This window comes from Carassius gibelio, chromosome B4 (assembly GCF_023724105.1).
Source record: "Carassius gibelio isolate Cgi1373 ecotype wild population from Czech Republic chromosome B4, carGib1.2-hapl.c, whole genome shotgun sequence".
In the NCBI taxonomy this organism is placed as follows: Eukaryota; Metazoa; Chordata; class Actinopteri; order Cypriniformes; family Cyprinidae; genus Carassius; species Carassius gibelio.
Genome location: NC_068399.1, coordinates 22,679,676 through 22,696,512, shown reverse-complemented (window position 1 = coordinate 22,696,512; position 16,837 = coordinate 22,679,676). Strand labels below are relative to the sequence as shown.

Below are 16,837 nucleotides of genomic sequence, written 5' to 3'. Positions count from 1 at the left end.
GTTCTCAAATTATTTTATCCATGGCATGCAGATGTGCACATGCATGAAGTTGAGGCCTTTTAACAAAAGTGTTTTAAATTGAAATGCCATTTGTTTGGTGGTGCCAGACAGTTGTTTCATGATGTATGAGTAAATCCATACATAAAGTTATTTGAGAAATATAGGGCATTCTAAGTTATATTTGGAGTAAAATATGGTTTGACTGTCGTAATTTGAAAAACCACGCCATGCTGTGTCTATAAATTACACTGAAAAAGAACAATGGGTTAATGTGGCCAGCTCTTCTCTGAGGTGATGACAGCTTACATTTCCTTCACTGATTTAGAGAAAAAAAAATTGATTGAAAGATTGATAGAGAACAAGCTGTCAGCTACTCCTTACATAACGATATCTTTTGAATGAAAAGAGAGAGCTACAGAAGTTTTTGCGAATGTCAATAAAGGAACAAAGAGTGTGAGAAAAGTGAAATAAATTGCTATTCAATAATGTGTCACAGCAGAACAGGCATTCATCAGAGATTGGGAGTCTGTGGCAAATAGATGTGGCAAAGAGATTGCGATGCTTATTTTCAAAATGGAAGAAAGAATGATGCCAGAGCGAGAAAGGAATGAAGCGAGGGATGCCGGAAGAGAAGAATCGCTGTAGAAGTTTAGAGTTTAAACATCATTCTGAGAACTGAAAAGTTTCACTGTTTCTCAGTTTTCGCTACAACGAATTCCAATATTAGAGTTGGCATGATTGTGACAGAATAATTCCCATGGCAGAGCAAAAAAAATGAATGATTTAATGACCAGACTGTGTCTACAATGTTTGTTGTTTAAGACTGGCCCCTTGTAGAGTCACACTTTTACTGTGTTGTGGCTGGATTGCAGCATTTTAATATAAAAAAGCAGATAATTAATGAAGGGAAACCGGTTGAGTGGGAGAGGTGAAGAAGATGCAGGCAGCTGGAGAGGAAGCTTTTACGAGGGATGTACAGTATGAGAATAAGAGAGATGTGAAGTTGAGCTTGTTCTCATCATCTTTGAGATTGTCAGGAGAGCTTCCACTAGTCAAGCTGCATGATGAAAGTTGTTCTATTTTGGATTCTCCCCCATTAACCCTAAAGATAAACTTCCTTTGAATCAATCTGAAGAGAGAAAGTTTCAACATCAACTTCAACTGAACTTATCTAATCTTTCTTTATTCAGGGGCATGTGAGGTCAATGTATCTGCTGCGATCCAGTTACACCAGCAGGCTGACAGACCTGGTAAGAACAGAGAACTGTTTGAAGAGATATTATTGATGAAATGTTTCATGAAATGTCCTCCTTCACTCTATAATTAAATGTGATGAACATCCACAAGGTTGATTTCATTACATTGCATAAATCATTTCTGGTTCCTCAAATAATCTTTCAGTCAAAAGTTCTGAAAATAATATTTTAAAGAACCCTTTTCCATTATAAAGAACATTCCATGAATGTTAAAGGTTCTTTGTGGAATGATTTCCTCAGTTCAGTTTGTTTGTTCTGTGTGCGTCTCTCCACTTGTTTTAGTGGAACCTCTCTCCTGGCTTTCTGTTATATTTTCAATGTCTTTGAAAGTCCATATGGCCCTTGCCTTTATTAGATTTGCTGCCTAAAAAACAAAAAACCTTTCCTGTTTGACTCATTGACAAGACAGGCTTTACCCGTCCAAAACATTTAGTTTAAAAGATGAGCCTGATATTACCAGTCAGTTGGGTTTGAATCCTATAATAAAACGCTGATTGCTTGCCAGTGGTGTTCGGGTGTGAGGATGAAACCGGCATTAAGTGACGAGGTTTGTTTGAATCCTGGCTTAGCCAGAACTTGCCTTTTGATAAGACTGGGATTGGCAGATTGGAGCCACTGGGGTTTTCATTTCAAGCAGATAAGGGAAAGCTGTGGGAGATGAATGGAGTTTAAATGTAACCTGAACTGAGATTGAAGCAGATGTAAAGGATCACCTGTGTGGACTATAGAAGACTTGTATTTATACATCCCCTAAATCGCCCTTAGAGCAGTTGGTGAAAAAATCAATACAAGAACAATTCAGAAATGTGAAGTTAGTTCTGAGAAAATTTTTTGGTTGCAAATACCACTTGGTTTGAGTATTTTATAGCGAGTTATGCAGTGCATTTAAGGGTGGAAGATTTGCTCTTGTGTTCTGGTCCCTCGTTATGCAACCAAGATTGCAGACATTGGTCAGCAGTGGAAAATTACTCCCACAGCTCACCGAAATGGTAAAAAAATGTACGTTTATATTCCATCATTCATTGATCTCAGTGCCATTATTACTAGTATAATATGTCTTAATCTGGAAGAGACCTGTCAGTCAAACATATATTGAGCCTGTGTATATAAGGATGATAAATCATTTAACTGGAGAAAGCAAAATTATGGATAGAGGACAACATTTTAAAGCTAAAAACAACTTAATTTATTTATTATAAGATTTTTACTTCACAAGATGTTAGTTGATGATGGACTGGATTTGTGTGGATTACTTGTGGATTATTGTGATGTTTTCATCAACTGTTCGGACTCTCATTCTGGCGGCACCCATTCACTGCAGAGGATCCATTGGTGAGCAAGTAATGCTACATTTGATCAAATCTTTCGATGCCGAAATAGACTCTACATCTTGGATGGCCTGCAGGTGAGTACATTAAAATTTTTACCCAAACTGGACACACAGATTGTTTCTAACTGCTGTGTTTTATTTGTTGAGATATTTTTATATATTTATAAAAAAATTATTGGAAACAACAAAATGCCAGTTTTCATACACGTACATTTTTATATTTGCATAAACAGTCATTTTGCTCAGTTAAAGTTTGGCACGACCAATACAAGACAAAGCACAAGTTATATACCAGTGCTAAAATAACATTTGTTTAGTCAGTCATAACACTGACACAATAGACTCTTTTACTCCCAGCTAGTCAAAAAGAGCTTCATGTTATCGGTGTAAACAAATAAGACGCATGTCAGCTCAAGAAATGAAGCTGAAGTTCTCACCAATACTAAAACACAAAAATGAAGTCACAGACTTTAGTGGTAAATAGAAAGTGCAATGCAACATAATGATCTGTAAAATAAATGCGTCATTTATAAGAATGAACAAAATTAAAAAAAAAATATATATATTTCACTGTAGATCACGAGACAATCAAAATCTCATTCACCATGAATATTTCAGATTTTTTGAGTAGGCAACCTACATAAGCAGAAAATGAGCAGACTCTCACTACACAACTTATCTCTTAAAACCGTATCATTAGAAATCATTTTTTGTTTATACATTTATTTTCATGCTTCTTTATTTATCCCCATCTGGCTCCTAGGATTCCACTGGAATGCTCTGGCTTGATTTGCGCTAACAGTCAAGTTGCAAACACTGACTGGATTTACGGGAATAGTCTAGCCCTAAAGATTGACTGGACTTTCGGGAGTTGCATGGGTCTTTCCAAGAGTCGAACCCATCTTTGGTCCGGACAGTAGCCAGCTTGGACAGGAGGGTGTTCCTCCGGATGCTGCTGTCCGAGTCCACTTTGTGTAACGTGTTTTGGGGTTTGTTCCAGCAGGGGAAACAGGCTAAGAAGTCATAGAGGAGGTGTCCGCTGAAGAGCATGTAGATCCATGGGTTACAGCAGCTGTTAAGACTCGCCAGCAGGGCAGAGAGGGTCACCGCTGCATTTTCAGAATCTGAAAAAGAGAAGGATTGAGTGCGAGGCTTTGGGGTTAAAGTTTGGGTTGGTAACTGATATATATATATATATATACTGTGCTGTTGCATAATGCTTCATTATATAAAACAAATATTGCCTTTTGGAAGTTTGTCTTCCGATCTTGAAAAAAAAAATATACACACACACACACACACACACACTGATAGTAATGAAAAACTGTAATACAACCTCTTGAATCCTGTAATATCAAAGGAATGCTAATGGAATTCAGAAAAGAATCCTCTGAGAGACAGATAATATCTTCCTGATAAACTGAAGTTCTGATCTGGAAAATACATTAAATGGAATCCAGTCTGATCTTTGGTTCTTTCTTGTTTGGTCTTTTTAGAAGTGGTTTCTAATTACTATAGAAATTACATTAGCGTTTTCATTAGCAAGGAGATTAAAACCATGCCTGCAATTATGTTTGGAGATGCTATTATTGTGAATTGCCAGAATTAGGGGTTATTGGGCGAATATATTGGGTTATTATTCAGCCTAGATTGCCCAATTAAGGCTAGAAATAAAACCGATGAAAGATTAGGTTGTCTTGTATTGTTTTATAATTCATTTATTTATTTATTTATTTTTTATATATATTTAGGTTTCCAAAAGTTTTAAGTAACTACGAAATGAGATTCGCGAAAGGAAGTAGCATTTGCGCGAGAAGGTAACCATAACACGTGTTGCTGGACTGTTTTGTTTTACGGTAAATATAACGAAAAACAACAACAACACATAAATACAATTACAATTTATTAATCTATTTTTAAAATAATTATAAACGAAAACAAAAACAGTGTTTTGTTTATACTTTAAGATGTTTACCTATCGTTTTAACCGCTCTAGCGCGACAAAAGACAAACTTTCAGCGTTCGCGCCAGAAAGTATTTGCGTTTAAAACAAACTCTCTGAAAGTTTTTGAATATTTTTTTTTACTTAATACTTTGCTTAAATGTATTTACACTTGCCACCCTGGTCAACTTACCATCCCAGGAGAAGTTTTCATCCCAGACGGACCACATTTGCACGATGAAGAACGGAGCCCAGCACACAATATACGCCAAAACAATCACGAATGTCATCTTCACTGTTCTTAGTTTGGCTCTTGAGATGATGGTGACACTGCTGACAGAGCCCTTTCCAATCATCCTGTCCTTAGTGCTGTGCAGAGTGCCCCTCTTGGTCTTGGACTTGAAGTTCTTCCAGATACTGTGGCATATAAACCCGTAGCAGATCATGAGGATGATGACTGGGAGGAGGAAGATGCCCACGGTGATCCAGGTGATGTAGGCTCGGATGCCCCACGGCTCGACGAAGTGACCCCAGCAGTCATACACATCCGAGCCGTTCTGGATCTCACTCAGAGAGAAGATAAAGTATTGAGGGGTGCTGAGCAACAGGCTGCAGAGCCAAGTGCACCCGATCATGATGTAGGCGCGCTTCGTGGGCTGCTGGAGAGTCTTCAGAGGGTGGCATATGGCGATGTAGCGGTCCAGTGTCATCATCACCATCATATAGGTGGACGCGAACATGCCTAGGACTTGGAGATGCTTGACAATCCGGCAAAGAAAGTCAGGTCCGTAAAACCTGAAGGTGATCTCCCAGCAGAGCTGTGGAAGAACCTGGAAGAAAGCCACCACCAGGTCCGCGAGGCTCAGGTGCTTGATGAACAAGTGCATCCGTGAGCTCTTCTTCTTTGTGTTGTGCATGGCCAGCAGCACGCACAGATTTCCCATCACCGCAACGAGGAAGGTGACGCTTAAAACCGTGATCTCCATTTTGGCCACTTCTTCGTTCCTGCCGAACGGGTCGGTGTCGTTGTTCGCCGTGGTTTGGTTCGACGCGTTGCCCATGGTTGGGTTTGGAAACGAGATGCGATTTTCATGCGTAAAATCTTGCGCGTGCTCTCAGGTACGCGGAGAGGTGCGCGCCAGGCAGAGCTTCATTGCGCACGGATTCTCGTGCGTAAAAGGCAGCAGATGGGAATTCCCTACAGAGACTTCAAGCGTGTGCACTCTTAGACTGAAGAGGACAGATGCATTTAAGTCTCCGAGACGTGGATCACATTCTGGGGGTGCATATGTGCTTCAGTTGTGGTGATCTGACGCGTAAATGTCATGACGATCGACAGACAAGCGCTGCACAGTGAAGAGGCTGGCAATCTCAAGAGCCTCCCTCTCTCTTCGAATGCACGCCCCTAACCAAAAAAAAAAAAAAAAAAACCCTCTTGAATCCTAAAAAACAACCGTACAAGTAAAAGCAAGTATTTGTTGGGCGCGCCCTCAGTGGAACCAACGGAGCGTGTTCAGTTTAATTTATAACATACAAAAATGCTTCAATCAAATATGCAAGTCAAGTCACATTTTTAATATGTGATATTAAATATAACAATACTTGATTTTCGATTGCCTGAGCATGTATGTGTATACCTATGTGTAAATAAAGAGCAAGGTGTGGTGAGTAAACAAACCATAAAATACAATTTGATTTTGATGTAAAATGCTTACAATATATGCCTAATTGTACTTTTTTGTAAAAAAAAAAAAAAAATTTGTCAATGTCATCAAATTTTGTAATAGTAATCCAAGTTATTACAGTTGCAAGGTTTTCCACAGTGATGAAGCAGGCGCTTGGTTTAATGAGCCAGATGTGGTCACTGAGAAACAGAGAGGCAAAGAAAGGTTTGTACACAAAGCTTAAATCTTACTTGCAAAACACTTATGGAAAGTAAGCCTCATTACGATGTCAGTGAAGTCACAACATCTCCACTGAAAGTCTGAGTGCAGATAATGAGCAGGTGCCTCATGGTTCACATAACTACTTAGGCTTTTGCTTAATGGAGATCATTTGCTTAAAGCACAAATGAGATAAGCGAGTCACTGATGTAGAATCTACATTTGTAAAATTAATTAGGACATGGTCTATTTGATTAAATTTATAAACATATGTGGTACATTATTTAGTGTATATGTACCTATTAGCAGATACATAAAAAATACTGTTGATTTACTCTGAAACAATTTTTACTCAGAAATTGCTAGTCAACTGCACGTTTTACAAAAACAGAATATATTGAATTTAATTGAAAAACATGAAATTTTCAAGTATAATAATCAGTAATTTCTTCATAAAGTACTCCAATAAACTTTATTTTATTTACAATTTTGAAGATATATATATATATATATATATATATATAGCATTTAGCATATACAGAAAACAGGTACAGGTACAACTTGTCCTGCCTAAACTTGCTGAAAAGAAGACATTTGTGAAATCCATTTCATGTTTTTTTAATCATTGTTATATATGAAAAACATTCTGAAATATTTCTTGTCCTTTTTCTCTCCAGTTCATTGCTGTGGAGCTGTGGTGAAGAAATAGGACACAGTCAAAAGCAATGCTAAATTATTCCAGAGTGGTTTTTACTGGGAACATTTATGTAAAGAGGTGGATGGACTGAAAGGTTTTATGGCCTGGGGTAAGTGTCTTGAGAACTTGAAGAAGCATGGCGGTAATACAAAGTGTGACACTTAGTTGACAATTTTCAGCTAGGACAGGGATTGGAGTCGTGTGGGAGTAAATGCTCGTCTGTCTCAGATGCTGATTATCTTTTTCCCCCTCTCTGTGATGAGCCTTCTTTATGGATCGAGGTAATCAATAATGCTGAATGACGCATCCATTGACTGCGGTCTGCAATCGGTGTACACTGAGGGTTCACCCTTAGAAGAGGCACATTTACATTACTTCATTTGGCAGATGCTTTTAGTCAAAGAGTACTACAAACGAGGAATATAAAAGAACACATCATCTTGAGGTGGAAATGGTATGAAAAGCTGTTCTAGAAAGTTCAAAGACTGTTCAGAGGAGTACAAGCTAGAATAAAGATGAAAGAAAGAAATTATGAAGTAGGCTATACATAATTATGCAGTGTCCAAATAGTATTTCGAGACTTGATCACATTTGAACAATTTTAAATTGCAGATCCAAAATCTAACATGCTGCAATAGAAAGTTAAAAGCTTAAAAAGGAGAATCAGGTAAAAATAGTGAAAAATACAGAATTAATATACAGTGCTCAAATACAAAATTATTTTGAGTCACACTTAAAAAGGTCTGCGCTCCATTGAATTAATTACAAAATATAGCATGCTGTAATAGAACGATCAAGATTGCGGAGTACAGGCTAGAATAGAAGAATAGTGAAATGTACAGAAATAATAAGCAGCATCCAAATACAATTATATTAAGTATTTGAACACTTTTGAAAATTTGAGTCACACATTAACAAACGTCTGAATTTAAAACCATACAACCTCTATGTAAAATAATGTTTTAACAAGTAAGTAAAAAAATACTTAATTTATTTAATGTCATTTGCTTTGATATTCTGTTATATACAGTTCTAAAATTTATGCAGTTTTAATTGTGGCCTAAGTGACCAAATATATATATATATATATATATATATATATATATATATATATACATACATACACGCACACACACACACACACACACATACACACATACATATATGTAATCAGCATTGCTGTCCACCAGAAAATAATAAATACTGCTCATTGCTAACTTAAACTTTTTGGGATATATGAATATGAATCTCTAGTTAATTGCAATATATTTAATTTAGTGGAAGTGTTTTCCCAAAGACTTAATTCCTGTAACCTATAACCTTGACATATTGGTGAGTTTTAAAGTTGTGTAAAGCCAGCCAGTCACAGTGGATTTTACATTTCCCAAAAATAATTCCACTAACCTACAACTTTAATAAAGCAGTAGGTTTTTAAGTTGCGTATTGAATGTGGGAAGTTAGTGCATGCTTTCAGAGGCTGAGCTATTTTTATTGTAATGTATGGTGGTGTCTCTGTGGGCTTGGACTGTGCAGGTCATTATATCTGAAAAGAGCTGGTCTTTAGTTGCATACAGAAACTGCATTAGTCATTTTAACTGTTTTCACTGTGTAGGATTTTCAGTTTAAATGTAAGTTTATACCTGTTTAGGGATTCATTATTAGCAGATGAAGTGTTGGACAGAGAGGATGTAGGCAGCACAACATCATGAACAAACAGATAAAAATGCATTTGTCTCCTTATTAGAGAACATGAGGCAAGAACAGATCTAGAGATCATGCATCCCTCATCTCTGTCTGTATCTCTCAGCCCACATATCTTTTAACCTTGTTACAGTGGTCTACCTTGTGTCTTCCCACAGAACAGCAGCTGTGAAGTTGACACAAGCCCATTTGCTGTTTATTGTATTGTCAGAGAGATAAAGACGTGTATTTGAAAGAGAGGAAAGAGATCTGTGCAAGAAAGTTAATAAAAGAGAATTTTAATTTCCGTCCCCTTTCACAGATTCACTATGTTTTAATGTCCAATTTATATGCATAAAGCCTCAGGCGAGAAATACAGCTTTTTCTGAAGTTTGGGATTAATGCTGTAGTTTGTGTGTTTTAACAGTGTCATCTGTGATGCATTTGTTTGGGTACCTTAGCCTGCAAGGATTAATGATCACAAAATATTAATCATTCATCTTTTCCCCTCAAAATAACAGTCAGTTGTGCAATCTTTGTGTGTGAGTGTGAGCATGTGTATGCATGCTCTTAATACAGTAGACTTGTAAATATATAAACGTATGCTGAATGTACGTGTTATTTTGTATATTTGATCTAAACAGCTGTTTATGAACTATGTAATTAATTTGAACTCATATTTGTGTAATTTTTGCTCAAATCATGCAAATTGGAACCAACCTGTTTTTTTTCTATACTATTTATTAATAATTTGAATTAGCCTTTATTTGTATTTCAGTTTTCGTTAACATTTTAGTTTAGTTTTTTATAGTTTTATGTGCTTTAAAAAAATATTTAGCCATATTTATTTTTATTTTTATTTTTTTTTAAATAAAATGTAGCTTTTAGCTATTTCAGTTTAAGCTTTTTAGTTTTTTAAATGTCAAACTATACGTATTTTATTCAGTCAGCTGCCAAGGCAACATTTCTAATGAATTCTTCTATTAATTTACATTTATGTTTATCAGTTAATGTTAAGACTTAATTTTTTATTCCAGCCTAATTTAAATTGAAAAAAAATTTCTAGTTTTAATTTCAGATAACAGGACACCAAACTTTTTTTTGATTTCATTGATTGATGGCCAATAAAACTGATAAAACGACTTCCAAACTTCAGTAATGCTACTTTACAGAAACATGGTTCCTGCACAAGTCGGTGAATTGTGTGTTCTGCTGAACGTCGTAGTTTGCTAGCTAAAGATTTGTGGGTGTAAATGTTGTAGGTACATTACAGATTCTGTTATCTTATCCTTTCTGTCTCTTGCTCTTTCTCTCTCTCTGTCATTCATTCATTAAAGAAAGCGAGACCGAGATTCTGGGGCCGAAGAGCCACTTCTGAAGGATGTCTCTGGTTATTCTTCACTTGATTGATCATGCGTGGTTCTGTTCGGTCAGGTCTCATCCTGTTCCAAATGTTTCATGGCATGTTAATTCCCAGTGAGTTGTGTGAGTTACCAGTCGCATGTTGTGGTATATATATATATATATATATATATATATATATATATATATACATGAGTTTTTCTGTCAGGTCTGTCTGTTTTGTGTCATTCTGCCCTGCAAGATCTTAGTCTTATGATGGATGCAGTGATAGTCAGAGACCCTAAAGTCATCGATCAAATATGAGATCCATCTTTAAACCTCTAATTCCTACCTTGCCAAAGATGACTGAGCACTTGAGAGAGAAAACAATGTTGTTTTCATCCTTAAAGCCTCAGTCTAGCAGCAATAATACGAAGAAAGAATTACATTTTTTAGTCCGTCAGTTTGCTTTTCTGTTTTATTTTCTCAGTTTTTTATAACCGAGGCTTTGCACAGACTATCATAAAAAGATTTTACATTGTATCCAAAAAACATTGCAAAATACTTGACTTAGCTGAACGTAAGACTGAAGATTTACCTGTTTTAGCCTTTTTCAGTTCACATCCAATGAAATTGTCCACTCAGACAAAAGTTTTAGATTCAGCGTCTCAACAGAGATCACCTTCATCATCTTTTTTTATTCATGTTCCTTCCATTCTACCCTTTTTATGTTTTGTTTTTTGTCTGTAAAGCACACTTTCATGAGGCATTTCAAGTGTGTCGGAGACTGAGAGGATCTGTGGGTTCACTGTGATTCAGAATATTTTAGAGTAATTGACCAGGGAACTAAGAGGGATAGGCCAATGAAGAGACACTCATTTTCATAGCACACATAGACACACTCACAAACTTGTTCTCTGGTTTTCCACGAATTCACAAATGTTTCTGAGGTTTTCTTGTCAGCAGTGCTTGGCTGAGTGACAGAAAGACATTTAGCAGAATTCTTCAGCAGAGGTGCTTTGTGAGACTCTGTTCGCTTGTTTAAGAAGCTGTGATTTCCTTATGGATTTAAAAGTATATTTCTCACAAAATGGCTATAGATAGCATGCTATATGAATTTTTTTTAGAATAACAAACTTTTTAGGAATGTATAACTGTTTTCCGTTAATACAGGTCAAGTTTGAAGTTTCACGTTTTAGAGTCCTTTTGGCCTTTTTTCAGTCTCTGGTCTGAAAAAAAAGAAGACTTTTAATATAGTGCAACAACAATTAAATGCATAGTTCACCAAAAATCTTTCTTCTTAATACAAAAAAAAAAGTAATTTTGAAGAATGTGGGTAAAAAAAAAAAAACAGTTGATAGTCCCCACTGACTTTCATAGTATGAAAAAAATAATAGCAAAAATCATTTTAGGTGAACTATCTCTTTAACTAGTTGAAAAATACTTGCTTTTCCTTGAAATACTCCTTTAAGACTGTGTTAGCACTTTATACCCGTTTAGTTAATAATACAACTTTAAATGTATTTGTGTGTGTGTGTGTGTGTGTGTGTGTGTTGTGACTTTCTGCTATATGTGTGTGTTCTTGTACAGAAGTTCTCAACACTCCTGCTACAGTCTTTAGTATTTTGGATTGGATTGGATTGTCCATATTTCATAAATGAAAGCCAACAAACCAGTATAATTATTAAACCCAAACCCTTAACACTCTTTCACAACCCCTCCCTTCCTTTCTCCGTATCGCTGAGCTGAAGGATGTGTGTGTTTCAGATTAAGTCTGTTTACTGCCTGTTCAAATGAATGAATTAATCTGATCAGAGAAATTTGTAGCTTTAACAACACTATTTATTTATTACCCCTTTTTATGACAGAATGCTTTGTGCCAGTCAGTTTTAATGGAATGAAATAGGAGTGAATTTGTTCATGCGTATGTAATCTTGTTGTCAATTTCCTTGTTCTCGCTCTTTCTCTCTCCCTATTGCTTTTTCTCTGAAATTACCAATCTTGTTCGAAATTGAAGGTTTGAGGCTAGAACTACTCTGAAATCAAAAACGTCCCTCGGTGTGAGTGTTGAGGAGGTACGTGTGATGTCTAAGATGGATGGAAGGCTTTTTTTCTGTCTTTTTTTCATACACTTTGGTGACATATTCTAAAAAAGCAATTGGATTTTTTTTTTAAAGGCTGGATTCTCTTCGAATGTGCTTGTCTGTTAGTTGTAAGAAATCTGTATTTCTACAGTACCTTTCAGCATCTACCTGTGTGATCCGTAGATCTCAGTGGAGCTGCTGGTTTGCCCTGACATTATACACAGTGTTACGGTGAATTTATGCATGCGCTTTTGAAGCGAATCCAACTGAATATTGGATAATTCATGCAGTGAATATATTCAGATCTATACTTAAAGAAATGGGAGAAAAACCAAGTAATGAGACTGAAAATAGGGAATTATTAAGGACTTAATAATTGCAAACAAGGAATAGGCTCAACATGACAAATGGGCAGATTTGGACAGAATTCCAGGGTGCAACAAGAAACAAATGGTATTTTTGAATAGGGGCAAAGTTGTTGTGAAGGCCCTGCTTAAGGAACCTAGCAGAGGTGTTGCAATCATCATTGTCTTGCCCTCCAAGGACTCTTGCTATTCTGTTATACAGCCAGTAATTACTCTAATTAAACCTCTGAAGACATCTCACAGTCTTGTGCTAGCGTAGCAACGTATTCCGTTAAAATAAAGAAAATACTGAAATCTGGAATACAGAAGTTTGTGAATCCATACCACAGATGAAGAGAGAACAGACGGTTCACTCTAAAAATAAAAAATATACCGTTATTGATTCACCCTCATGCCCAGTTAATGAATAACGACTTCAAAAGTACATTATGTTTTAAAAAGAAATCTTTTGCAACATTCTAAATCTTTACTCTCACTTTTGATCAACTGAATGCATCCTTGCTGAATAAAAGTGATAAAAAGAAATGAGGACTCTTGAGTCTAATCAGCCTGTTTCTGCACCCAGTGGGATGAGAAAACTCTTAGTAGACTTTTTTACTCTTAAGAACTTACATGAAGTGAAAAACTTGTTTCAAACTTTCTGAACTTAAGACGAGGGATTTGATGGGATACTAAAAAAAATGCACAAGAAACACTGTTAGAGCTGGAAGTAGATAAAAAATTCAGTTTGTTCTTTGGCTGCTGGATGTTAAGCCATCATTTATTCCCCCTCATGTCATTCCAAACCTGTATAAATTTCTCTCTTATGTGAAAAACAAAAACAAAAGGAGATGTTCAGTAGAACGTTCTTGACTCTCCAGGTTTTAATATATGCATTTTTGGAATGAGATTTCAGATTTTGAAAATTTTTACAACTTATTTGACTCATGTTATTAGTGTTTCAGGGTAAAAAAAAGACCTGTATTTTGTTGCTTTTAAACGTGAAAGTATTGTGGAATAGGGTATTTTTATTTTTATGTGTCATATATATTAGGGGAAATGTGTTGTGCAAATGTTGAAATGAATGTAATGAGAGGCTACGGTGCTTCTGGGGTCATATTTTGGCAGAACTGCTGTTCTCAAAAAGCCTGCTAGCAGGCACAAATAACAGGATTCTTTCTTAGATGCTCAAGCCATGTTTCTCAAGGCATAGTCTTTTTTTTTTAATGTGCTGTCATTATTTACAATCATCAGCTTAGCTCATACAAGGCTTTCACACAAAACTCTTAAAGCCAGAAGCATTTTTACCCATCATTATATAAGGCACTTTTGCTGTCAAAAGTTTCCAAACCCGTTGATGAGGTTTTTTCAGTGGCCACAGTGACCTATGCGTCTGAATAAGTGTGTAAATTACTGGAGGTTTGGATCGTGAATTGATTCTGAAAGGATTTCTTGTAATTGTATACTGTATAATCGGCCATACAGTGGCAACTTGATGAATACCTTTTGTTCAGAGTCTTTCACTGAGATTAATCACAGTCTATTAACACTGATTTAACCCCTCCTTTGATAAAAGCTGAAATTCAACACATTTTCTCTGTTTTATGTTCGCTTTCATTCCACCGATTCACTCAATGATATTGACTGGCTTCTGTTTAAAACCACTTTTTCTGTTCTTTTGACATCCACCTAAGCCTGAAACATGATAAGAACGACAAGAGAACTGACTTTTAAAAAAAGGAAAGTCTGTGCAGAACCTCCTCAGGGTGTCCGCACATACTTTTACTGGTGAATAATTTATATAATACCAGGTTAGACACGAACAGATACACATCAGTTGAAATTATTTGTTGTTTATTCGGACAGTCTGGCTGTGGTGTTGTCATGACAACAGCGGAATCTCTGTATTAACTTAGAACAGACTGACACCAAAGTCTGATTCTTTCTGGACTCCTTAAATAATACAAAATCTGCTTTAAATTTCCGCCAACTAGCCATGTGTTTGCATGTAGTCTGCGATGAGTCATGTTCAATTCTTAATGTCCTTTCCTTTCAAGGCAGCATCTCCTGTTTTAGCTGCTGATTAATGCCTAATGAATCAACAGATGAGAAGATCATACAAACACACATGCACGTTACACTGGCAGTTTGAGCCGTTTGCGTTTGTACTTAAGCTCAAGTCTGTTCTGTATTACTTCGTCTGGTATTATTTGTCCCTTGAAGCTTGTGTTGGATGTTACCGCTCTTGGATTACCTGTTCTCCTGTGGATTTGGAATGTGTCTTCTTCATCGTGCGCTTATATTCATCCAGCACGGAGCGTGACTGATGCATTCTGATTGGTTGTGTTCTGAATTCTTTTTGCTTTCAGACAAATATAACTCAACGTCTACTCATGTCTAGAAGATGAATACAATACCACTCCGAGTCGATTTAGAGCCAAGTCAGACATATTCAACTGTTATCCAAAGACAGCAAAGCATCTTGATTCTTCAATATTTTTCTAACCTTAAGTTTAGGAGTGTATACTTTCTCAGCAATGTACCAGGAACTCCCTGAAAGATACACAAACAGCTTGACAAAGTTAACGCCAGACAAGAAGGAAATAATAATTGTAAATAAAAGCCGTAACATGCCCCATGAGATGTTAGCAGATAGGTTAGCACAACTCATGAATCCTCATGTGAGGAAGATTGGGGTCAGGGATCCTGTGGTACTCTCCCACATTCCGGCATTGCAGAGCTGTTGATGTGGGAAACGCTGTGGAGGAATTGGAACAGAAGCGGAAGGAGAGAGAGATGAATGAAAGCGAGAGATGGACAGATGGGAGAATGAGAAATGTTTCAATGTGTACACCATTTGGGTTTGATTTGGGCTCTGGGGAATGAGAGTCAGCTGCCCAGGGATTGTGAGGTCTCACATTCATCATCCACTCAGTAGAGGGTTACAACAGAGGCGCTAACGTCCTGATCTCTTTGCTAAGCCATCCTCTGGTTGTCAAAGCATGTGGTTATAATTCATACTGGTATAAAACGGCAAATGAAATCAGTGTGAAATGTGCAGCTCAGACTGTGTTTGCCCACAGCTTTCGGTTCATAGATCTTTGAGGGTCTCCAGTGTCTTTAGACTTGTGGGTGTTTATTAGTGGAAAATGTCAGAACTCGATTAAGATTTCTGACCTTGCACGTGCACTGGGCTCGTAGCCAAAACTGAAGAGGTGTTATTCATTATTTGTTGTTTAATTGTGTCAATCCTGATAAGATCCTCCACATAATTGTTTCTGGAATAGGACAGTGTATATTTTTCTGAGAATTCATATAATTAAAAAATAACAGAGGAATGCAGCATAGACTTGCTGCTGTGGTTTAACATGTATGATGAATGACTCTCTTACAAGAAACAGTGCACCCGCATGCATACCTAAGTCTATGGATTTATGGTTTTAATTTGTGTGTAGCATAAGGCCAAAGCATAATTCTGATTATGAAGCCAAAAGGTCAGTTTGATTTATTTGCATATATGATTTAGGGGAATCATTTCATTTTTTTTCTTATCAGACTTAAAACCATGTGCATAGTTGTGCTTGAATGTCAGAATTTGTGATAAAAGTATACAGTAGTTCAGACAGGTTCATATCAAAGACATTTATAATGGTTACAAAAGACTTTCATTTCAAATATATAATCATGTTTTAAATGTAATATTCATAAAAAAAGAAAATATATGTATTATGGTTTAAGAATAAAATAAAACAAATAAACATAAAATTTATAATCATAAGAAAGTTCAGCATATTAGAATAATTTGACGCTGAAGACTAGACTAAAGATGCTGTCATCACAGAAATGAATTACATTTTAATAATATTTCAATAGAAAACATTTATTTTAAATTGTAATAATATTTCACAATATTACTGTTTTTACTGTGAAAATCTTTGAAATTTTGAGGGGTTTGTTTCTATTGAATTTTGATGTTCATGAAGAGAGTAAATAGGTCCTTGTGAGTGCATAAAGTGCAAAATAACACATAAATACTGTATAAAAGACAACATTATTATAGTTCTTTTAGGCTCTTTTTATTTTCTCACTATGCTATAAAATACTTGCAGTGAATGCATCTTAAATATCTGACATGCATGGTAAACCTTCAGAAATTAACTACCCAGCCAGAACTATAGCCAATAATTTATTTACTTGTTTTATTTTTTTATTTTTTTACTTAAAATTTCATTCATGCATGCAGTTCAGTAATAAACAGAACTGTTTAAAGTTTTCCTCAT

At 36.1% G+C, this 16,837-nt stretch overlaps 1 protein-coding gene and 1 long non-coding RNA gene across 2 annotated transcripts; one reads left to right on the top strand and one right to left on the bottom strand.

The window, feature by feature from the left end:
* The first annotated feature begins 1,187 nt into the window (after window positions 1–1,187).
* LOC127956289 (uncharacterized) lies at window positions 1,188–3,484 on the top strand. The gene is made up of 3 exons (XR_008153523.1): window positions 1,188–1,250; window positions 2,578–2,661; window positions 3,350–3,484. It is a non-coding gene; the product is annotated as an uncharacterized LOC127956289 (long non-coding RNA).
* On the bottom strand, window positions 2,702–5,899 carry avpr1ab (arginine vasopressin receptor 1Ab). Its single transcript, XM_052554125.1, has 2 exons — window positions 4,722–5,899; window positions 2,702–3,710 (listed from the first exon to the last, which is right to left on the bottom strand). The coding sequence occupies exons 1-2, from the start codon at window positions 5,587–5,589 to the stop codon at window positions 3,382–3,384; spliced, it is 1,197 nt and encodes a 398-aa protein (XP_052410085.1). The 5' UTR covers window positions 5,590–5,899; the 3' UTR covers window positions 2,702–3,381.
* Between the last annotated feature and the right edge of the window lie 10,938 nt (window positions 5,900–16,837).